Here is a 24,888-nt window from a genome sequence, read left to right as displayed (position 1 = left end):
AACAGTCCTATACTGATAAGATCTAGTGAAATGCTACGTTTCACTGTTTATTTTTTCTAAAATTCACTGTTAATTCCGAATGAGTTTCATTGCAAAGTTTTCATTGCAAAGTTTTCATTGAAAGTTAAATCAAATTTGAGTTTTGTGATTTTACTGAGAATTGCTGAGTTTAATTGATGATGCTTTGTTTAAACGAGTATTAGTTCATTAATAATTAGTCATTAGTTAAATCATTAGTTAGTTTTAGTTAAATCTAATAATTAGCAGAAACTTTGTTTAGTATAGTTTTTCTTTTCTTTTCGTACTGCTTGTGTTTCTTTTTGACTTGTGCAGGATAGCACAGGAGTGGAGCTGAAGAGATTACGTGACACGAGGAAGCACACGAGTAGAAGATTTTTGCTTTTATTTTTAGAATTAGGAATTTAATTGGGTTTGTAAATATTGCACTTTACGCCCTCTACGAAGGGTATTCATTTGTTGTAATAGTTAGTTGTTTTTACTTTTCTTGAACATTTTTACATTTTAATAATTTGACAATAAAGATTAGTTTAGATTTGTGTGTTTGAATACGATATATTCTCGTTCCCTGAGTTCGACCCGGTCTCATCCACTAGTGAGAACCAATTTTTATTATTTGATGTCTGGTTTTCACATGTTTTTCATATAAAAATCTTTTCAAAATTACAACGATTTGAAAGAAGACATTAAATTTTTGGCGCCAATGTGAATGTTATATATATTGTCTTATCATATAATGAACTCATTTATTCTTGTATGAAAGAATGCATGCGAATGTTATAAATTATTTTGAACTTGTATGTCTTGTTTGCTTGAGAAATATATGTGTATGATGTATAGTAGGATGGTCTGTGAGATTTTGATTAACCCTTACACAATTATATCTAAGGTGATATATCGATTCATGTGATGAAAAATGCATATGACTTTTATCGTGTGTGCAAATATCGAACTACATATGAATTATGTATATTGAGATTTAGTTGCTTTGTATTATGAAATGTGCATGTTTACAAATGCATGCATAGAACTAATGTTTTGTTTATGCATGCTTCAAGGTTTAATTTATGAAGTGCAATGTTCTTTGTGGCGATGATATGATGCGTAGAATAATATGCTTCTATTTGATATGATTTAAATGCCACGTGAAATAAAATTATGAATTCATGCAATAAATATTTAATTTCAATAGTGAACTTTGGTTTATGAAGCCTTATTGGTTAAATGTGTGATTTTATAATTTTAATGCCATATGAAGTGATGTATGATATGATGCTTTGATTGTATATATGCTTATGCCCGTGTTGATGACTATCGACCTTGAGAGTGGTCAATTATAATGATGCATGTATCACAATAGTTTTCACTAGATATGGTACCCATTGAAGAACTGTTCCCAAAGGATTCTCTGTGAGGATGTGCATGACCAAATCAGATAATTCGACTAGAGCGGTAAGTCTCTGTGAGGAAGTGCATTGTCCAAGAGCGGGTAGCCCGCAAAGACAATATATTCCTATGAGGAAGTGCATTGTCCAGGACCAGGCAGACCATCCATCTAGGGTGGTAACTCCTTGTGAGGTTGTACATTTCTCAGACCAGGTGATCCAACGTGGATTTTGTAAATCTTTATTATGAATAAATGAAATGTTATGATAAATTGTGATGATCTTCTGAGTTGATTGAGATAGCCAGTTATGAATCGATAGATTTGGCTTTTCTATTATAGCATGATTATATATTGAATTGAGATATAATAATCAGATCCTTATTGATTTTAAATCTTGATATGAGGTTATGATTGCAACACTTATGTTAGTGTATTGGTGAATGACACGTCACGTCTACAAATGACTAGTTTTTGACTTATTAGGTGAATGATACATCACGCCTACATAGTTTCATTGCAAATGATTGCATTACGATTGTCTCAGTAAATATATTACACCTATGTATCATAATTGATGTGTATCATGAATATTTAACTAAATTACTTATAAGGTATGCGTGTGTGTTTCATGTTGGAATGGTCAAATGCGATTTGACTTATTGTTCATAAGAATTATGAATGCATATGAAAATGATGCAATGATCTGAATGTCTTAGATGCATATATACATATATATATATATATGCGATGACTTGTATGACTTGAATGCATATAGATTATGCTTTATTACGTGAGTTAAGGTTGAATAAAATATTAAGTGATGAAATGCTTTTAAATGTTTTATGTTCGAATGCTTGAAATGAATGACTCATAGGACGTTGTTCCCTTGTTTATCTCTTGACGATGGATGAATAATATATCTTTACCTTTAAATGCTTGATATGTTTTCTTTAAGTTTGAGTTTGGGTTGCTTTACCAAACTTTAGCGAGTCTGGCCCTGTTTTATGAGGGACGGGTAATGCAGGTAAAGTATGATGAGTAGTTTGAGCAAAGGGTTGGTTGGGTTGCATTCTTGAGGGTCCACTCTTGCCTTGCGATCTTGATATTCATGATATTTTCGTTTTAAGTACTTGATCATGTAGAGACTGAAGTATTTTTTCATACTCTGATTTGAAATTAAATTAAAACTCTTCATATTTCAGTCTTATATTGTACGTTGTTTGAAATGTGTATATCCCGTACATTTTGATTTAATTGTTATCTTTAGTGTAACCGCGCCCAAAGTCTTAACCGTTTTTAAAAATTATTTTCGCATTATAAGATCTGATTTACTTATACATATCAAAAAAAAAAACTGGTCTCAAAATTTCAATATTTGAACTATAATTAAGGTTAAAAATTTTAAGGCGTTACCTCGACGATGGTGGCTGTTAAGGGCAAATGCCCCTTCGACATTCAAGATGCAGGAAGAGTCATCGGCGATGCTGCTGGTGAATCGATGATGCCAGCGGGCAGACAACGACACCGGCAAGGCTGCCACCTATCCACGACCCTCACATCTCCCTAGTGAAAAACCATCGACCGAAACCCCAGCCTGACGGATGAAGTGGAAAATAGCGTTTTGAAGATAGGGGTTTTCAAAACCCTAGTTGTCGCATGTCGCCGGACAGACACCTGCGTTTCGACAAAAATAGCTCCCCCCATCCGACGATGTTTCGCGGTGACCCCAACGATGGACAACCACCCTGCAACCCGACGACGCAGGGATTTGATCCTCTGTTTATTCTTATTTTTTTTAAACAGAGGATCACCGGGACTGCAGTCGCCATCGGCAACCGACAGGACTAGGCATCAACGACTGTCGGTAGCCCCTGTTCGTCGGCGGTCACTGAATGTGTGACTCCCCCTTTTGCCCCCGACCAAAGTTGCGAAGGGGTACACACGGATCCACATGCGAACCACTTAGCTGAACAGGCATACACATATGTCAGCCCCGTTCTGCTACTTGCTGGTGCCGAGAAAAAATGTCAGCAGGCTTGAATCTACGTTAACCACCAAAATATGGTATGTCGTCGGTGAGTATAAATTGAACCCTCCCGATGCACCCACATGCGCAATGGAATTGCGTAATTCGTGGGCCCATAACCCAATATTGGCGTATCTACAGAATTAAACACAGAAAGCATACCTGAATATGCCATGGTATGCGAGTGCGGGTGCTCGGCGTTCTTCTCAACCGATTGACGCCCACGATGCGCCCAGGCCTTAGGTCGACGGTGAGCAGGACCCTATACCACTTAAACCTTTTGTGGAATTTGGGTAGGCTAATAGCTATGAATCTCTCATCATTTTTCATGGCAGCTTACGGGAGAAAGAGACAGTTACGTGAATGTGGTCTCTTCATGTTCACGTAACTCTCACCACTAACTTTTCATTATGTGGCCCACTAATGGTGTCAAATTGGATCACTCAATGGATTAAACCCAGATCTGTTATGTCCAACAATAAGGCCCAGCAAAGATTGGCCTGATTTGAGGAGTAAACCAGTTGGCTGAGTTTGGATAAAAGGCCTTTCAAATGAGTCATGACCAAACCTGAGCCTTGACCCAATTACCCATATACATGGTTTGGGTGACATGCCCGAGCTCAATAAGAACTGGGCTGACCCTGAGACTAGTAAGAGCAGGTTCTGGTTGTTTGTGGGTTAGCACTTCCCCAGGCCAATCGGGCTCTAAAGGGCCTGAACTAAGAGTCTTAGTGGATGGGCTTGACCTGGACCCGACCTGTATCAAACCCTATAGGGTCAGAGTTTGGTGACAAAGAAGGAGGTTTGATTAGAATCAGAGTAGGACTTAAAGAGTACGATTAATATTTGGAGCCATGTATGGTTAGTGAAATTTCAGACCGGACTCAAGCCCGACCCGATTAAGATCCACAATTTTTCAATGCAAACATAAAATAAAAATTATTATTTTACTAAGTATGGTCCGGGTCTGGCTCATGCAATCCTTATTGGACCCAAGTATGGTTTCTCTTATGGTTGGTCCGACTAGACCCAGGTCTAGACCCGTTAGTATCACCTCAAATCAGATCCAGGTTTGGTTTCACCTAAGTCCAAACCATATCCGACCTCAAATCAGATCCAGGTTTGGTTTCACCTAAGTCCAAACCATATCCGACCCGTTGACACCCTAGCCTGAACCAATGTCTACCACTCCCTAGGTCAGGTCTCATAAAGTTCAGGTTTTAGAATGGATACAAACAGGAAGTGGAGTAGTCCCAACTCCGAACTACTACTGAGAATTGGACCGGCCATGTTCCGGTTCGATTTGGCCGAACTTTTCCTCCATCATTAGATGTACGGTGGTGAACCCATCCCGTATGGAGTTCGGATCGGGTGCAATCACATGGCACAAATTTTGTGCATTAAACACCTGATAGCCCTCCATCAGGCCTTGGGCCCCACAACTGACAGGCCTGTTCTCAAGATGGAGGGTGATCTCGTGCTCAATGCATAAATATTTATGCAATCATATTGCACCTGATCTTTTGACTCCCGTACGTGTTCTTTATGCTCCTGGCCTGTAGAAACTATTTCAACCCCAACTTTTCCATTTGGGTAAATGGAAACGACGAACTCGGCTGAAGATTTAGTTGGGTGATGGACTTTAAAGCTCGTTCCCATTCAAACTCTGGAGTTTGATGGGTTTTTTCTGTCACCAATTTCTGGAAATTGGGAAGATTTCTGCTTTTGGAATGTGGGATTCTTTTGTAGAGTCTTGCCGAGGGGAGTGACGTCTGCTGCGGATCCATCCATGGGGACACTCTTTCTCAAATTTCAGGAGGTAAACTCCACGCTTTTAACATTCTTATAGATTGTTGTGTTACGTTTGCTCTCTCTCTCTCTCTCTCATGCTTATGATGGAAAACTTCTCCCCTGATCCTACATTTTTAATCACGTTGGAGATTCATATTTATATATTAGAAATTTTTGCATGCTTTGTGTATTAGTATCCTAATTTGTTCCTATGAATTTTTGTTGGGAAAATGTGTTCTGAATATGTGTAGCTTAAGGAAAGAATTTCTAGAAAAGATAGTTCTCCCCGATCACCCTCCACCAGCTAAGAGGGCATTTCATAAATTCCAAGTCTCTACTTATTACTTTTGCACATTCCATGATCAAGAAGCCTTCTAATGCAACGGATTTTCTCTCCTACACTAAAAGTTGAAACAGGCTACACTGAGACTAAGATGAACTTAAATTGGAAATACCCGTCTTTTCATTCAAATCCAAGTTGTTCATCATCATCATCATTAAACCTTATTTCCTGTCACATGCATGCCTGTATATCTCATATTGTGGATTTTGCAGGATTTTCACTGTGTCCGGGCGTAACTGTATTATTCAGGGAATTGTGTTCAGGAAATTGATTTTCTTTCTCTTTATTGCATCACTTTTGCAACGGATAGTTCTTATCCAGATTGAAGTTTTGTCCTATATCAATGTGTTTTGGACCTTTTGTGATAATATTATTTCATGGCAGCTTGCTTTTTGGCAATCACAAATTATCACTTTAAGGTGAGCCTTGTCTTCTGGATCGCTTTACTGCAAGTCATGTCAACTTTTGTTTAGCTTTAGAAGCCGCATGGTCAGCCTTTTGCTGTGGTTAGAGCAATTGATGTTACAATGTGGGTTCCAACTTATTTTCTTTCCTTCTTAATACTGTTGGAGAATTTGTTCTAATTTACCTTTAAGAAAGCATGATGTGTACTATATGACTCATTGTCAGGTTTTGTTTCAAAATTAAGTACCACATGTAGCTGGTGGAGAGGCATCTGAGTAGTGGTAGTGAGTGAATCATTGAAAAAAAACAATACAAAGTGTAGGGAGAACAAATAGAAGTCATTGATCGTGGTGCTGGCTCAAATTAGTTTGCATATAATAATGCATCATGTTTAACAACCAGGGCATCTCCACCAATAGGCTTACATGATGTGCGAAGCAGACCCCATGAGAAGCTTGAGGCAAGTTATGCAATTCATAAGGTGAATGACTATCATCTAAAGCTGGGTCCAGTGTGATAGATGAACCACTGGAATCACGCTATCATTAACTGAGAAGTCTCGGGTTTCAGACCCATGAGGGCTATTACTTTGTTTGGCTATTAAGAGGAAGAAAATAATACTTGATATTCTTATGTTTGAGGTAGGGACTTTGTTATGGCATATTTTCGTCCTGGGGGGTTATTCATCTTTACATGTAAAATGGGTGGTTGAAAAAGTGTGCCTGTGGCAAGTCACGAAGGTGCACACAATATAGAACTCTTTCTTGGTTGGAATGTCTCTTCTACCTGAAACTAACCATTTGTTTGCACATCCTGGAGATCTGGATTTGCTACATTTAAACTATTCCCAAGTTACAATGTATGATACATGCCGAAGTACCAATGATGTCGACTGAACTTGACCCGAGTTGGTTTCAAAAGGGCTAGGTTTCATCCTATAAAACATATGCTGGGGCTAGGATCTAGGAAGTTCTCACAAATACATGTGGGAGGTGGAACAAGAGCCAGATGGTGAGACCAGCTTCATCAATTCAGGAAGAGTTAAGTTTGATATCAAATGATCTACACTTTGCTCTCTGTTCAAAGTGTGGTTATGTATTTATCTTTAAATTTTTGCTTGTCATTCTTTTGGCATTTCTTCAATAGCGATTCTTAAATGAGTTTGAGAAACTCTAAATTGTTGGCTATTTCTTCAGTTGCAGCGTTGCTAACCTGTGCCACATGGTTGGCTATGTCACTGGGACACTCCATTTTGGCTGTGTACCTAGTGTCACAACTGGACACAATATAACATGCTAATATGGGCACAATACAAATATATTGCTAACCTGTGACGCATGGTTGGCTATGCCACAGGGACATGCCAATTTGGTTGTGTCCCCGGTGACACGACTGGACATACTATGGCATGCTGATACGGACACTGACACGAATGGATATTACTTTAATAGTTTTTAATGATTTTCAAAAATATCTCAATAGAAATATGTTTTATGTATTAAAATATCATAAAATAGTTTTTATTGATTAATAAATTTAAAACCTGTGTCTTCGTGGTCCGTTTTTAAAAAAAAAAAATCAAACCTGTGCATCGAATTTATGTCACATGTTAGGTCATAACCGTATCTTTGTGACATTGATGGTTGGGCATCATACTATGTGTGACAATGCAAATTACACTTCTTTTTATCCTTCCATTCCCCAACGGAAAAGAAAATAAAAGAAAGAGGAATTTGATAATGCATGAATATGCATTTATTTTATTACACAAATCATGCATTTAAGTGTATTTTATTGGTTTACGTTTCATGATTATGATGTTTCAGGGTTAAAGAAGTCATGGTTCGAATCTTGCAGAATTCAGAGTTAAAACGAGGAAATTATGACCGTTTTATGGTTCTGAACCGAATCTCAAGGCAATTCAAACCCTGATCCAGTCCAAAACACATTAATTGGATCTTGGATCCAATGCTAATGTGTTTAGCAACCACTTAAACCCAAACCCATTTCATAAATTTCAGAAACTCCTCTTGAATTTGCGCCAAACCCTCTTTTTGCAAAATCCAAGTAGTTAGGTACTAATTTGTAAATAAGTAAAATTTTGAGAAGTTAGTTTGTAAATTGTTAAACCAAAAAGTAGCTATAAATAACACTTTTTGGGGGGTTGAAGGGGCATCTTCATCCCAAAAAGATGCCACCCCCAATCCTACTCTTTCCCTCTTCTTTGGTTCTATTTTTTCTCCTTTGCTTGTTCCCTTTTTTCTCTCCTTTCTCTCTCCTTTCTTCTTCTTCCTCTTTTCTTTTCATCAAGCAATGGAGGAGTGATGGAGTTCATTCCGGATTGGAGCTGCACATTTACATGGTTGAAGATTACTCAAACTCATTGAATCTACAAATTTGGTGAGTTTTCCAATCCCTTTCTTCTCTTTGATCATTAGTAATTTCTTTTCTCCTTTTCTCATTGTTCTTCTTTGTTAATTTGTGTTAAGTCCAATTTTCATTCTAGAATTACAATTCATTTGCTGCAATTTCTCTTTTGCTGTAATTTTTGTTTTGCTTTTAAGAAAATCCAAAAACACGATGGGATTCTATGCTTAATTGATCTCAATTCAATTAAAGCATTAGATAGATCCATCTTATATTGTAGTTTAGATCTTAATTTTTGTATTTTTCTTTCTAGTTTATAATTAGATTAGTTAAATGATTAGATCTCATTTTCACCAATTTCTAAATGTTCATCCTTTGATCTAATGTAATAGATCAAAGTGTAAAATTTTGGAATTTCGTTTTTCCTGATTTTCTATAGCTTTTTGTTTTTAGATTATTTGGAGATTTCGGAATCCAAATTACGATTCGTAAATTGGATCTGATTCGTGCTTGAGTCTAGTTGCTCTCTACAAAAATTCAGCACAATCAGAGTCCGATTGACGACCATTTTGAGTTTTTTTCGGCCGCATATTCCGGCATCTCTATTTTTTACAACTTTCATTTCCTTCATTTTTTCTAGTTTTTGTTTTTGTTATATCTGGAGTTTCCAGAATCCAAATCGAAATCTGTAAAATGGATTGGATTCATGAATGAATCTAATTTTTGCTGTGAAATTTTCATTCATTTTCAATTTGTTTTGCTAGACTAAATCTGTTAAATTTCAGAAACTGTCAGAACTTTTGACAACAATTTCCAGAATTTAGAAGTTGTTGTTCATTTGTTAATAAATCAAGTTCTACTTTGAATTTGTCAATTCTGTAAATTGAATTATCTCCATTAATGTTTTGAGAACATATCTGAAAAATTTGAGAACAATTGGAATCCAATTGCTATCTGATTCTGTCGAATTACAGAAACCTGTTCTGACAGAAATTTCTGTAATAGCTACTGGCAGAATTGTAATTTCAAGTAGAAGTTCAAATTAGTGTATATTTTGCATTTCGTGTGTTTTTGCAGGAAGTGACTTCATTTGTTGATTCTACATGATTGAAATGAAGTGAATTTGAAGTTAAATCGAAGAAGCAAAGGCGAAGAAGTTGCATTTTTAGTTTGTTTTTTGCATTTTCAATTCCTAGTTAATTAGGGCCCGTTTGGCAACATTTGAATTTTGTAATTAATTTCAATTTTAGCACTACTTAGGGTTTGTAATAATTCTTTAACTCTCATTTTGTAAATACTCTTAATTAGTTTAATTTTTTCTTTTAAGGCAATAAATAATTAGCATTGGTAGAATACGAAGTTGTATCAACGTGTTCCTCATGTTCGATCCTGCTTCTCATTACTTGTGAGAGTTGAAATTTTAAATTTGGTAACCAACTTTCATAAACTCTTTTCATAAAAACAACCTTTAAAAATATACTTCAAAAAGGTATACCAAATTTTGGCGTTGCTGGGGAACTACGATTGAAAAAACAAGTATTCATTTATTGCCTAATTGTTTGTTTACGCTTAATTAGGATTGTTAGATTTAATTTTTGTAAAATAATTATGATTGTTAGTTTAAATTCTTGCACTTGAATTAGGATTGATAGTTTTCTTTTTGCAAATTAGGATTAGATCCACATTGCTTGCAAAGCCATAGTGCTGAGTTTACTTTCTTGCACGGCTCACCCAAATAAGAAAATCCTATCATAGGTGACGATTTGTGCTTGATTGGTACCTTGCACTTAGTTTAATTTTTGAAAAAAATCAATTGCATAATTGCAAGTGCGTGTTGTTTGTTTACTTGTTTTATTTACTTTTCAAAATAACTGTTGCTTCGTGGTTTGCCTGATTTGATCGCGAGTGCACCTTAGTTAGGTAGAAAACCCAAATCTAGGACGTTTGGTTACACCGGTCTCGCGTAGGTGTATGTATGGGCGTAGGTCAAAAGATCCCGATCTTGTATTGCCATTCGAGGATCCCGAGTCCTTAGTCAAGAAATCCCATCGATCTATCCTCATGGAGGAAGATCAAAGGCTTACCCGTCCACTTTGGAAATATTTTATTCCCAATGTCTATACCCCTGCTTCCTGCATCACGAGACCGGATGTGGGAGCAAACCAATTTGAGATTAAGGCCAGTGTGATACAGATGCTACCTTCATTCTATGGCCTTAGTAATGAGGACCCATATCGTCACCTCGACGAATTTTTAGAGATTTGCTCTATTGTGCGGAACCACAACTTCGGGGATGACGCTTTGAGGTTAACTATGTTTTCTTTCTCCCTAAAAGACAAAGCAAAACACTGGCTTAAGTCTTTAGACACAGTTCACATTGCTACATGGGAACAATTACAAAAAGAATTTTTGAAAAAATACTTTTCCATTGGCAAAACGAATCAGTATCGAAAAGCCTTAACCAACTTTTTGCAAATAGAGGGAGAGCAGTTCCATGAGACCTGGGATAGGTTGAAAGACCTACTCAGGAAGTGTCCCTACCACCAAGTGCCCAATTGACAGTTGATGCAGTATTTTTATGATAATCTGTCTGACAAAGATAGGCAAATGATTGATTTGTCATGTGGGGGCATGTTTATGTTAAAAAGCGAGGATGAAGCGTGGGCTTTATTTGAAACATTGAGTGAAAACTCAATCACAACCTCGCGGATTGAGAGGACACCTGCAGGACCCAAGAAAGGGAGGATATATAAGGTAGGGGCCTCCCTAGAGCTGCATCAGAAAGTTGATATACTGACTCATAAATTGAATCAGTTACTTTCATGCTCTAACCAAACACAACAGGTGTGTGCTTTGTGTGCTAGCCCGGCACACCATGTCATGGATTGTCCAGTCGTGCCCCAGTATCCTGAATTTGTTTAAGAACAAGTTTAATTGGCGCAAGGTTTCGCTAGGCCTGCAAATAACCTATTTACGCAGACTTATAGCCCATGATGGCAAAACCATCCAAACTTCTTGTGGAAGAATCCACAAAGCCCACCCACCTTTCCTGCCCAGACCCAGGCTAGACCGGGTAACTTCCAGTCAAGTTACCAACGCACCAATTTTTCCCAAGCTCCACCTCAATATAGCCAACCACCTCCTCCAGCTCCTCAAGTATCCACTTCTAGCCAATCGTTAGAAGCCTTTTCTGACATAAAGGCTAACCTCAGTTCTCATACGCAGTCAATAGCTGAGCTAGAGACTCAAATGGGACAGCTGGCCGAGGCATTAAGCAGGCGCAATAAGGGAAACTTACCTAGTCAGCCCATCATCAACCTGAAGGGTTAGCAACCCATGCACCATGGATTGTATTTGACAGAGGATCATCAAGAGCAAGCCAAGGCCATGATGACCCTTCAGAGTAGGAAGGAGTTCCACCCAAAGAGCAGTCTGAAATGAAATGGGGATCTTCGAAACACGTGCTTTGATTAACAAGAGCAAGTGTCAAGAATGACACTAAAGCATAACCCTTAAAAAGGGTATAACTGGAAACAAAATAAAAATAAAAATGTATTCTTTATTGATATGAAAAACCAATTGCTTAAGAAGCATTGGGGTAAAATACAAGAGGGGCTGCACCCCTTTATATACACAGCTGAAAGAGGACTCAATAGAGCTGTTGGGCACAGTCCAACAGCTCTATTTAGAGCTGTTGGAATGTGTCAGTCCAACAGCTCTATTAAGAGCTGTTGGACTGTGTCAGTCCAACAGCTCTATTGCTAGTCAAGTCTGGACAGGACTTGACTAGCAACAGTCATTCTAGTTCAAACTGAACTAGATGACATAAAGACAAAAAAATAAAAATAAAGGAAAAAAAATACAGAAAAGAAAGAAATTAAAAATGTATTTATATATATATATATATAATAATATAATATTATTATATATACATATATGTACAGTTTTACATTTTAACACTCCCCCTCAAACTTACGGTACAATGAGCGAAAGTTTGTCTAAGAGAAAGTGAAATCGGGGAGCAGCGAGAGGCTTTGTAAAGAAGTCTGCTAACTGATATTCTGAAGTGACATATGGCAGATCAATTATCCCGTGTAGATATTCCTCTCTGACGTAGTGACAATCCATTTCGATGTGTTTGGTGCGTTCGTGGAATGTTCTGTTACTGGCAATGTAGATCGCACTTTTGTTGTCACAACACATTTGTGAAGCCTTTGTTGCTTCAACTCCCATGTCAGCAAGCAGTCGTCGGAGCCAAACTACTTCCATGGTCGTGGTTGCCATGGCTCTGTATTCAGCTTCGGTGGATGAGAGAGATACCTTCTGCTGCTTTTTACACCTCCACGAGATTAATGATTCCCCTAAAAAGACACAAAAGCCAGTGGTTAAGTGTCTGTTATTGGGATCACCTCCCCAATCAGCATCAGTATATGCAATTAAATCAAGAGAAGAGGAGGAAGATAAGAAAAGTCCTCGTGAAAGAGAGGACTTGATGTATCTGATAATACGCATGACTGCTCCCATATGAACAGAAGTAGGAGCATGTTGAAATTGACTTGCTGTATGAACAGCATGTGCTATATCTGGTCTGGTAATGGATAGATAGGAAAGTGCCCCGACAAGCTGTCTGTAAGGAGTAGGGTCTGCAAGAAGTTCTCCATCATCAATCTTCATTTTAACATTAACAACTTCTGGAGTGTCAACTTTCTTATCATCAGTAATACCAGACCTGAAAACAATATCAAAAGCAAATTTAGTCTGAGATAATAAATATCCTCTAGGAGAATAAGCAACTTCAATGCCTAAAAAATATCTCAACAAGCCCAAATCAGTCATTTCAAAATGAGATTTAAGAAGTGTTTTGATTGTTTTAACTCCCTGTTTATCGCTTCCGGTGATGATCATATCATCCACATAGAGAAGAAGCACAATGATCCCTGCATCAGAATTCTTAATAAACAAAGCAGTGTCAGTTAAACAGAATTGAAAACCAATATAAATCATAACACGACTAAACCTATCATACCAAGCTTTTGGTGCTTGTTTAAGTCCATAAAGAGCTTTTTCTAAGCGAAGGACTTTACCCTTAGGAATACTTAGACCAGGAGGGGGTTCCATATATACTTCTTCAACTAGCTTTCCATTTAAAAAAGCATTTTTGACATCCATTTGAAAAATAGACCATTTTTTGATAGAAGCTAAGGCAATTAAGGTTCGGACAGTAGTCATACGAGCCACCAGAGCAAAGGTTTCTTCATAATTAATCCCATATTCTTGGGCATAACCTTTGGCTACTAAACGGGCTTTATATCTTTCAAGAGTACCATCACTCTTGGTTTTAATTTTATAAACCCATCGACATCCTATAGTTTTCTTCCCTGGAGGAAGATCTTGAATATTCCATGTAGAAGCCTTTTCAAGTGCATCTAATTCAGCTTTCATGGCTTCTATCCATTTGATATCATTTTTTGCTTGAAAATATGTGGATGGTTCTTCATATGAGTGAATTAATGCAATAACTGCCCTATATGTGGGTGAGAAAGACTCGTATGATACAAACTTTTCTGGAGGCCTCGAGATTCGGGATGATTGTCTAGTTGGAATGTTAGAATATTTCTCAAGTGCACATGGAGTATTAGACTCTTGTCGCCTGGAATATTGAATACTAGTATCTCTATGAACTTCTTCATTTTCAACATTAAGATCAATAATTCTTTGATCATCATCAAAGTTACAATCAAGGTCATATTCATCAGATGTTGATGTTAGATCTAGCAAAAAGGAGTACTCAGTGACGTCTTTTAATTTTCTAAAATCAAAGAAGCTCTCCTTTTCAAGAAAGGAAACATTTCTAGACACATATAGTTTATTATTTTTGAAGTCAAAACATCTATAACCTTTCTGGTTTTCAGCATATCCTAAAAAGGCACAGAGAATCGCACAAGGGGAAAGTTTATCATTTTTGTCAGTAAATATGAAACATTTGCACCCAAATATTCTTAATCTAGAGTAGTCTGGAGAAATGTTCATTAGTTTTTCAATGGGAGTGATATTTTGTAACGAAGAAGATGGCATCCTATTAATGAGATAGGTGGCAGTTAAGGCAGCTTCTGCCCAAAAGTCTTTAGGGACTTGATTTGCTATTAATAAAGTTCTAGTGGTTTCTATAATATGGCGATGTTTTCGTTCTGCCAATCCATTTTGTTGAGGTGTATAAGGACAAGATCTTTGATGTGTGATGCCATGCAATTTAAGATAATTTTGAAAATCTGTGGATAAAAACTCTCCCCCTGAATCTGTGCGAAAAATAGTAATATCATTTTGAAATTTGTTTTTAACCATATTATGAAAAGTTTGAAAGTATGAAAATACTTCAGACTTATGTTTGAGAAAGTACATCCACGTATGTCGGGAGAAATCATCGACAAAAATAACATAGTAAACAAATCCTCCTTTAGAAATTACTGGTGCAGGACCCCAAACATCCGAGTGTATTAATTCAAGTGGTCTTGAAGAGAAAAAGGTTCTGTTCTGAAATGGTAATCTTTTCATTTTGCCGAGAATACAATCTTTACAATCAAATGATTCAGAGTTACAAAATTTTCCTAGATTTGGAAAATGTTGGATTTTGGCTATATGTGGGTGACCAAGTCTCTTATGCCACAGTTCCAACTCTATTTTTTGAATATTATAACAAAAAGCTTTCTTCGGCATTTCCAAAAAATCCATGTAATAGAGTCCTCCTTCTCTATGGCCTTCCCCAATCAGCTTGCCTGACTGGCGATCCTGTACCCAACAACCATGAGAAGAAAAAGAAATATTACACCCATAATCAGAAATTTGAGATACAGATAAAAGATTTAAATTTAATTTGGGAACATGTCTAATTTCTGGAATAAAAAAATTTTTTGTTTTATAAATTTTTTCAAAATTTTCTATTCCTTCTATTTCAAGAGAAGTCCCATCAGCAGTAAAGACCTTTGACACACTTGTTTTATTTTTAACACATTTGGATAGACTTTGATTATTTGGGGTCATATGAAAAGATGCACCAGAGTCAAGAAGCCAAGAAATTTTACCTAAATCAGAAAAAGATGAGGCTGCTGCGCCGGTTGAAGCTTCAGATGAGGAAGAGGCACCTTTGATGAGAGGCTGAAGAATCTCCATTAGTTGGGCCAGGGAAACTGGTGCATCCTGATCTTTAGGCTCCGATCCAGCAATTGCAGCTCTTTTTTCTCTCAGCTCCTTAAGTTTGGGACATTGTGGCCTGTAGTGTCCCGGTTCATGACAGTGATGACAAATAACCTTCTTCTTATCATAGTCACCATTTTGTCGGTTAAAGTGAGGAGGCCTATATGATCGAACATGATTCCCTGGTCTAGACACGGCTAAAACGGAATCATCTTCAATTTTTAAAGAACCTTTCCGGAGACGATTTTCTTCCATTGTTAACTCTTCAATAGTTTCAACAATAGAAGGAATTTTTCCCCGGTGAAGTAGGGCCGATTTAGTGGTTTCAAATTCCGGCCTTAATCCAGTGATAAACTGGTAAAAATGTTTAGCATCGAGTTGTTTCTGACGAAGCTCGATGTCTTCGGCACAATGCCACTTTGGTTCTAAAAGGGAAAGTTCTTCCCAAAGTTCGGACAACCCATTGTAATATTCACGAATAGTTTTGTCTCCTTGTGTCATCATTCGAACTTTTTCTTGGAGGTTGCACACGTGTGCAATATCTTTAAGGGAATACATATTCTTAAGGTATTCCCATGCCTTATCGGCATGATCAAATTTGGCAAGACTTGAGCATTTTTTAATGTCAACGCTATTGATAAGCCATGACATTATCTTCGCATGAGATATTCTCCATTCTTTCCATTTCTTCTCGTATGAGGCAATAGCCTTGATTTTCTCTTCTTCCGATAGAGGGACCTCTTTATCTCCCTCCTTTTTAGTAAGAGATAGCTTAGGTTCCGAATCGGAACCATCCACAATCCCCCATAAGCCTTTTCCCCATATATGGTGCTTCATGATTGAAGCCCATGTTACATAGTTCGTATCGCTTAGTTTCATAGGCATGATGGTGACTTTATCATTGTCATCCATCGATTACAAGGAGAGAAAGAATAGGGATAGAAGAGAAACAAGAAGGAAAATGAGAAAGAAAGAAAAAAAAACAATACAACAAGATGTGAAATCTTCTCCAATGAAGTGATAAAACACTTCTCTTCAAGTGGCGAACACTTTTGCAAACGGGCACGGAAACCGAGGCAGCTTTTCTTCAAGATTTAGTACTTCCGCGGCTCTGATACCATGAAATGAAATGGGGATCTTCGAAACACGTGCTTTGATTAACAAGAGCAAGTGTCAAGAATGACACTAAAGCATAACCCTTAAAAAGGGTATAACTGGAAATAAAATAAAAATAAAAATGTATTCTTTATTGATATGAAAAACCAATTGCTTAAGAAGCATTGGGGTAAAATACAAGAGGGGCTGCACCCCTTTATATACACAGCTGAAAGAGGACTCAATAGAGCTGTTGGGCACAGTCCAACAGCTCTATTTAGAGCTGTTGGAATGTGTCAGTCCAACAGCTCTATTGCTAGTCAAGTCTGGACAGGACTTGACTAGCAACAGTCATTCTAGTTCAAACTGAACTAGATGACATAAAGACAAAAAAATAAAAATAAAGGAAAAAAAATACAGAAAAGAAAGAAATTAAAAATGTATTTATATATATATAATAATATAATATTATTATATATACATATATGTACAGTTTTACATTTTAACACAGTCGAGTCCTTCTACCAAGCCCAAGGAAAGTGGCCAAGGCACATTGCCTGAACCATCACCTTCTTACATTCCTAAAGCACCTTTTCCCCCGGCCTTAGAGAAGTCCATTTCTTTTCCCAATGAGTGAAAATGAATGAGATGCTTGAACTATTAAAGCAAATTAACATAAACCTCCCATTGCTTGATGTGATTCATAAGTCCCAGCTTATGTAAAGTTTCTTAAAGAACTTTGCACCCAAAAGAGGAAGTAAAGGTCCAATACTCCCAAGCGAGTATATTTGACAGAGAAGGTGAGTTCAGTGCTCTTGCACCAGACACCACCTAAACTTAAGGACCCAGGGGCACCCATTATTTCATGTGTCATAGAAAACATTACTATCGCGCGTGCATTGCTCGATCTTGGGGCAAATGTTAATATCTTGTCAGGTTTCTTTTATGATACATTTGGGCTTAAAGATATCAAGCCTATACTTATGACCTTACAATTTGCAGATAGATCTGTCAAGGTCCTGTGAGGGATTCTTGAAGATGTATTGGTCAAGGTGAAGGACTTCTTTTTCTTCATTGACTTCACCATTTTGGACATGGAAGGTGTAGATAACATCCGACAGACACCCATAATTTTGGGTCGACCCTTCTTGGCGACAACTAATGCGTGCATTAACTGTCGCACTGGAGCCATAGATGTATCTTTTGGCAACAAGAAGATGCAATTAAACATCTTTAATGCTGCCAAGGGACCTGCAGGCAGTGATGCTTATTTTCAGGTTGATATGGTCAAAGATTTGGTTGAAGCAAAGCCTATATGGATGTCAGTAGACCATCCTCATGAGGGGGATGATGTTTTTTGTTCAGAAGATGAGTGAGATAATAATATTATGATGGTGGTCTCACCAGGCGAGAGGAGAGCTACCTAGACCTTTGAGCCCCTCCTTGGATTGGCAGAGTTACCGGTCGGACCCTCTATTGAGTGTCCGCCAATACTGGAGTTGAAGCTCTTACCGGCCACTCTCAAGTATACCTTTCTAGGTGATGGCTAGACACTTCCCGTTATTATTGCTTCGGACCTGACAAGCGATCAGGAGAATCAGTTGATTCAGGTCCTACACGAGCATAAAACGGTAATAGGGTGGTCGATGGCAGATTTGAAAGAGATTGATCATTCCTTCTGCATGCAAAGAATCATCATGGATGAGGGTGCTAAACCCTCTAGAGAAATATAGAGAAGGTTAAATCCCAATATGCAGGAGGTTGTGAAAAAGGAAGTGGTGAAATGGTTGGATGCTGGGATTTCGATAGTTAATGAGTGAGTCCTACCCAAGTGGTTCCCAAGAAATCGGGGCTTACTTGACTACGAATTATAATGGAGAGAGCATCCCCATGCGAACCACTACAGGGTGGCGAGTCTACATTGACTATAGGTGATTAAATAATGCAACGAGAAAAGATAATTTCATGTTGCCATTCATTGATCAAATTTTAGAGCGACTTGCAGGACAGAGTTATTTTTGTTTCTTGGATGGATATTCATGATACAACCAAGTGACCGTTCACCCAGATGATCAAGAGAAGACCACTTTCACATGCCCTTATGGCACATTTGCATTTAGACGAATGTCGTTTGGGCTATGCAATGCCCCAATGATCTTTCAAAGGTGTATGATGGCCATCTTCTTTGATATGACTGATGACGTCTTAGAAATTTTCATGGACGACTTCTTGGTATATGGCTCCTCTTTTGAGGATTGTGTCCAAAAGTTGACTAGAGTACTCAAAAGATGCATGGAGACAAACCTAGTGTTGAGTTGGGGAAAAAGCCATTTCATTGGTGAAACAAGGTATAGTGTTGGTTCATATTTGTGTCCCAAAGAGGAATTAAGGTAGATAGGACGAAGGTGGATACCATTGAAAAACTTACTCCACCTACCTCAGTTCGCCAGATTTGTTCATTTTTAGGGCATGCTAGATTTTATAGGAGATTCATCAAAGATTTCAGCAAGATCTTCTGTCCTTTATGTGCATTACTCTCTAAGGAGACGCCATTTGATTTCAGCTCTGATTGCATGCAAGCTTTCCTTAAGCTTAAGGAAGCTTTGATTTCAGCCCCTATTTTGATATCTTCTGATTGGGCATTCCCTTTTGAGATTATGTGTGACGCCTCTGATTTTGTAGTGGGAGCCATTCTCTGTCAAAGAATTGATCGGAAGCCATATATGATCTATTACGCTAGTAGAACCCTATCTGATGCTCAGCTGAATTATACTACCATAGAAAAAGAACTACTAGCTATAGTTTTCGCATTAGAGAAGTTCCAATCATATCTTTTGGGCTCTAAGGTGATTGTCTACTTAGATCATGCTGCTTTGCGGTATTTGATGAGTAAGGACACCAAGCCGCTAGGGATGACAGTGGGGCGGGGGACAAGGTCTCCACCCCCGCCCTGCCTCAAGATTAGAACCTCCATCCCCGCCTCCATCCCCGGCGGGGATGGATTTTAACCTCCACCCCCACCTTCATCCCCGTTTCATGTCCTCCATCCCCGGTTCAAACGGGGATGAGGCGGGGCGGGGATGAGGCGGGGATCGTGGCGGGGCCAGGAAAAGGGTACGTCCATCCCCGCCTCCATCCCCGAACGGGGATGGATTTTAACCTTCGTCCCCGCCTTCATCCCCGTTTCATACCCTTCATCCCTGGTCCAAACGGGGTGAGGCGGGGCCTCGCTTTCCCCCGGTCCACTGCCATCCCTACAAGCCGCAGCTCATCCGGTGGATCTTGTTACTACAAGAGTTTGATCTCAAGATTCAAGATAAGAGTGGAAGTCAGAATAGAGTAGCAGATCATCTGTCGAGACTGACAGTTGAGTCATCTCTTCAATCGGGGCCAATTAATGACTCTTTCCCAGATGAGCAACTTTTGAGTGTTAGGCTTCTCTCATGGTTTGCCAACATAGTCAATTATCTGGTGATAGGAGAATACCTTGCGCATTGGAGTAAAATGAAAAAATATCGTTTTATGGCGCAGATAAAATATTACTTGGGGGATCCAAAACTTTTTCAACTAGGAGCAGATCAGATCATTAGGAGGTGTGTGCTCGAGGAGGAGGTTCATTCCATTTTTGAACTTCTGTAATTCCTTTGCATGTAGAGGACATTTTTCAGGTAGAAAGACTGCAACAAAGGTCCTGTAGTCTGGATTTTGGTGACCCACATTGCATAACAATGCTTATGAGTTTTGTCAGAAATGTCTGCGATGCCAGCAAATGGGAAACATATCCAAGAGGGATATGATGCCCTTGATCCCCATCTTGATAGTTCAGATCTTTGATGTTTGGGGGATAGATTTCACGGGTCCCTTTTCAACCTCATTCGACTTTGTTTATATTCTTGTTGGTGTGGATTATGTTTCAAAATGGGTTGAGGCAGTGACAACTAGAACCAACGATCACAAGGTAGTGCTTAAGTTCATTAAGCACATCTTTAACCGGTTCAGTCTGCCACGTGCCATCATTAGTGATGGAGGCAAACATTTCAAGAATGTGCAGGTTGCTTCTTTGTTAAATAAGTATTTTGTGCATCATAAGATTGTCACCCCATATCACCCACAAACCAACAATCTAGTTGAGGTCTTCAATAGGGAGATCGATTTTAGAAAAGTCGGTCAGACCAGACTACAAGGACTGATCTCAGCGTTTGGATGATGCTCTGTGGGCATATAGGACTGCTTTTAAGACTCCTATTGGCATGTCACCTTATCGATTAGTTTTTGGAAAAGCATGTCACCTTCCCGTCAAGCTAGAACATAGGGCCTATTGGGCCATCTAAGCGTTCAATTTTGATTTATCCCAGGCTGGTAAGGAACACAAATTACAGTTGAGTGAGCTCGAAGAGTTGCGTAATGAGGCATATGATAGTGCCAAAATCTATAAAGCACGAACCAAAGTTTTCTATGACAAGCATATCAATAGAAAGTAGTTCGTGTCGGGACAAAAAGTTTGGCTATTCAATGCTAGATTGAAACTCTTTTAAGCGAAACTTAGGTCCAGATGGAATGGTCCGTTTGAGGTTCACGAAGTTTTTCCACATGGAGCAGTCACTCTAGTGGACCCCAAAACGGGAGGGCATTTTAAGGTGAATGGGCATAGGCTGAAGCCCTATATTTCGGATCTTGGTGAGGGACATGACAAGGAGTCCATCGACCTCATAGACTTAGAGGGCTGAGCACTATCTGACGTCTGGCTGAAGACGTAAAACTTAGCATTTGGTGGGAGGCAGCCCACACTAGTGTATTTTAATTGAGATTTCTTTCTGCTCAGTTATTTGTTTCTTTTATTCCTTTTTGCTCCTTTTGTTTCTGTGAGCGTAAATAATATATATCATGCATGCACACCATGATGTGTTATAGATATAGGACAGTCTGGAGTTTCACAACACATGGCATCATATTACTCTGGTCATATCTTTCCTTTCTTATGTGTCCCTATGTCATTTCGAGCATTCATGCATTCATGTAGTTTAATTCAAGAATGGGCAAGTTGTAATGAGATATTGCGGAAATATAAAGAGTGCTTATAAGCACTTACAACAATGAATAAAAGAGACAATATCACAAGTCCACTAAGGGACAACACAAGCACAAGCCTTTAAGAAGGCAATAATATAAAAAGCTTCTTATTGAGAAGAGAGAGATCTCTCAAGAATGAAAAATATACAAGGGGTTCACCCCTATTTATACAAGAGGGAGAGGAGAGAAAGGAAGGCCAAGGGCCTCAAAAGGAGAGCCCAAAAGGGGGCTCCCATAGAGTCGTTGGGAGCCCCCAACGGTCACATTTGTGACCGTTGGGGGCTCCAACGACTCTATGGTTGGAGCCCTTTTTGGTCCTCAAAAAATACAAAAAACAAAAATAAAAAATAAAAAGAAAAGTTACATTTTATCAAAACTGGAAAATAGCTGTTTTCTAAAACAGCTATGTGAAATTACAAAAATACCCCTATTTGGTATTGATGTAATATATATATATATATATATATATATATATATATATATATATATATATATAAGAGGTACATTTTAACACCCCCCTCAAACTTTACGGGGCAATGCCGGAAAGTTTGCCAAGAAGGAACATGAAGCGAGGAGCCGGAAGAGCTTTAGTGAAGAAGTCCGCCAATTGATATTCTGAAGTGACATATGGTAGAGTAATGGTTCCTCGTAAGAATTCGTCACGAACATAGTGGCAATCCATTTCAATATGTTTTGTACCCTCATGGAAGGTATGATTGCTCGCAATATAGATGACACTCTTGTTGTCGCAACATAATTTTGAGGCTTCGGTAATATCAACCCCCATGTCTTTAAGCAGACTGCGAAGCCATACAAGTTCCATTGTTGTGGTTGCCATAGCCCGATACTTAGCTTCAGTGGATGATAGTGAAACTTTCTGCTGCTTCTTGTATCGCCAGACAATCAAAGAGTCCCCTAAAAAGACACAAAAACTAGTAGTTGAGACTCGATCATTGGGATTACTGCATCAGTATAAGCAAGAAGATTCAAGGAAGAAGAGGATGATAGAAATAACCCTTTATTGATGGTATTCCGAATGTAGCGAATGATTCGGAGAACAACACTCATATGCACAGTGGTAGGAGCATGCTGAAATTGGCTAACTGAATGAACCGCATGGGTGATATCTGGTCTGGTGATGGTTAAATAGGTGAGAGACCCAATGAGTTGTCTGTAGGGTGTGGGGTCTTCCAGAAGAACCCCATCCTCCAACCGTAATTTGGCATTAATAACCTCGGGAGTCTCTACTTTCTTGTCATAAAAAATCTCAGACTTAGAACAGTTATCTGCAGCAAGCTTCATCTGTGACAAAATATATCCTCGAGAAGAATATGCAACTTCAATTTCGAGAAAATATCTAAGAAAACCTAAATCAGACATATCAAAATTATTTTTTAACATCAATAATATTATTTTGATCATTCCCAGTGATAATCATATCAACATAAAGCAACAATATTACGATACTAGTACCTGCATTTTTGACAAAAAGAGCAGTATCAGTATAACAAGAGTGAAATCCTAATTTTATCATGATATCACTGAAACGATCATACCAAGCCTTAGGAGCTTGTTTAAGGCCATACAATGCCTTCAAAAGCCGAAGTGTTTGACCTTACTTAATATTAATTCTGGGTGGCGGATCCATGTAAACTTCTGTACTTAAACTTCCATTTAAAAAAACATTTTTTACGTCAAGTTGATAAATAGGCCATTTTTTGGTTGATGCGACAACTATTAGGGTCCTGACACCAGTCATTCGAGCTACGGGAGCGAATGTTTCTTCATAATCAATGCCATATTCTTGGGAGTATCCCTTAGCGACTAATCTAGCTTTATATCGTTCCAAAGAGCCATCGCTTTTAGTTTTAACTTTGAAGACCCATCGACACCCAATAGGTTTTTTGTGTGAGGGTAGATTAACTATTTCCCAAGTATTAACCTTTTTTAATGCATTTAGTTTAACTTGCATCAAGGTTTTAAAACCCGTGACTCGGAACTCGACTCGTTCTTTATTGACTCGTGACTCGGCGGGTCAACTCGGTGACTCAGACCGGGTTTTGTTAACTTTTGATTTTAAAAGAAAAACAATATATAATTTGTCTGAAACCATGTTTTTGAGTAAACATAGTCTCCAAATGTCTGCAAGAATATAAAAACAACTGCAAAGAGCTATAGAGGTTTGCTTGAATAATCGAATTTGATATCTATACAAGCACTTTGACTAATTCATGACTTGAATTAGAGGATTTGGTCACCATGAGTTCAATCTGCTACTACCTAAGGTTCCTAAAATGGCCAATCATATATGCTAGCTTGTTTTAAAAGTTTTGATTCCCTCTCTAACAAATCCATAAATGTAAAACAGGGATATATGTGCATATTGAAAGTTTACAGAATGCCCAATATCAACATAAATAAGCAATTTTCTCTCATGTATAAAACTATGCAGAAAATATATTAATGGCACAACTATAAAAAGACTACTAATATTTGAATATGTACAATGCTTGTTCACATAACAAATGGATGATGAAACCTAAATGTGACTTCCCATAGGGCACAGTTGACCTGCCATATATAGTGAGAATCATTTCTTCAAAATATTTTGCTAGAATAAGTTGATAACACAGGGTGAACAGTAGTTCGAACAACATGGCGATTTTATTCTATGGATTTAAATGCTTTTTATTTTCTTTTTTATACAAAATTTGGGGGTAACCCTTGTTAAAATATATGTACTTATATATTTCGAAACTGTAATTTGAAACTCAAAAAACAAATTTCAAACATCCCAAAACTCGCCCGAGTCAGGCCGAGTCAAGCCGAGTCAAGGCCGAGTTTTGGCAAACCGAGTTTGCCTTGCCGGGTTGACTCGCTGGAGGGGCGAGCCGAGCCGAGTCAGCCGAGTCAACGAGTTGACTCGGCGAGTTTTAAAACACTGACTTGCATTGCTTCAACCCAATGTGGTATAGATTTAGCTTGATTATAGTGAGTGAGTTCAAAATAAGAATGTAGGGTTATTAAACACGCCCGATAGTTGGGGGTTAAGGAATCATAGGATACAAACCTATTTGGGGGTATTGATATTCTAGAAGAATGTCTAACTTGAGGTTCCTCAGAAGATTCATAAATTTGAGAATATTTTTCGAGGGCACTAATAGGATTTTCTTGATTTCTTCTTGAGTAAACATT

General features: G+C 38.2%; 1 protein-coding gene across 1 annotated transcript in view; it reads left to right on the top strand.

Annotated features, from left to right (window-relative positions):
• The first annotated feature begins 2,825 nt into the window (after nucleotides 1-2,825).
• LOC149832450 (uncharacterized) overlaps nucleotides 2,826-24,888 on the top strand; it is a 45,229-nt gene continuing 23,166 nt past the window's right edge. The window contains exons 1-4 of the mRNA XM_090013249.1: nucleotides 2,826-2,895; nucleotides 3,573-3,607; nucleotides 5,181-5,250; nucleotides 5,950-5,984. Of these exons, the coding sequence (XP_089869375.1) occupies nucleotides 2,826-2,895; nucleotides 3,573-3,607; nucleotides 5,181-5,250; nucleotides 5,950-5,984 (210 nt within the window). The remainder of the gene's footprint in view (nucleotides 2,896-3,572; nucleotides 3,608-5,180; nucleotides 5,251-5,949; nucleotides 5,985-24,888) is intronic.

Source organism: Nuphar pumila, chromosome 7, assembly GCF_984573655.1.
Source record: "Nuphar pumila chromosome 7, dmNupPumi1.hap1.1, whole genome shotgun sequence".
Taxonomy (NCBI): domain Eukaryota; kingdom Viridiplantae; phylum Streptophyta; class Magnoliopsida; order Nymphaeales; family Nymphaeaceae; genus Nuphar; species Nuphar pumila.
Note: the sequence above shows the minus strand (reverse complement) of the source record. Positions and strands in the feature narration are given on the sequence as shown.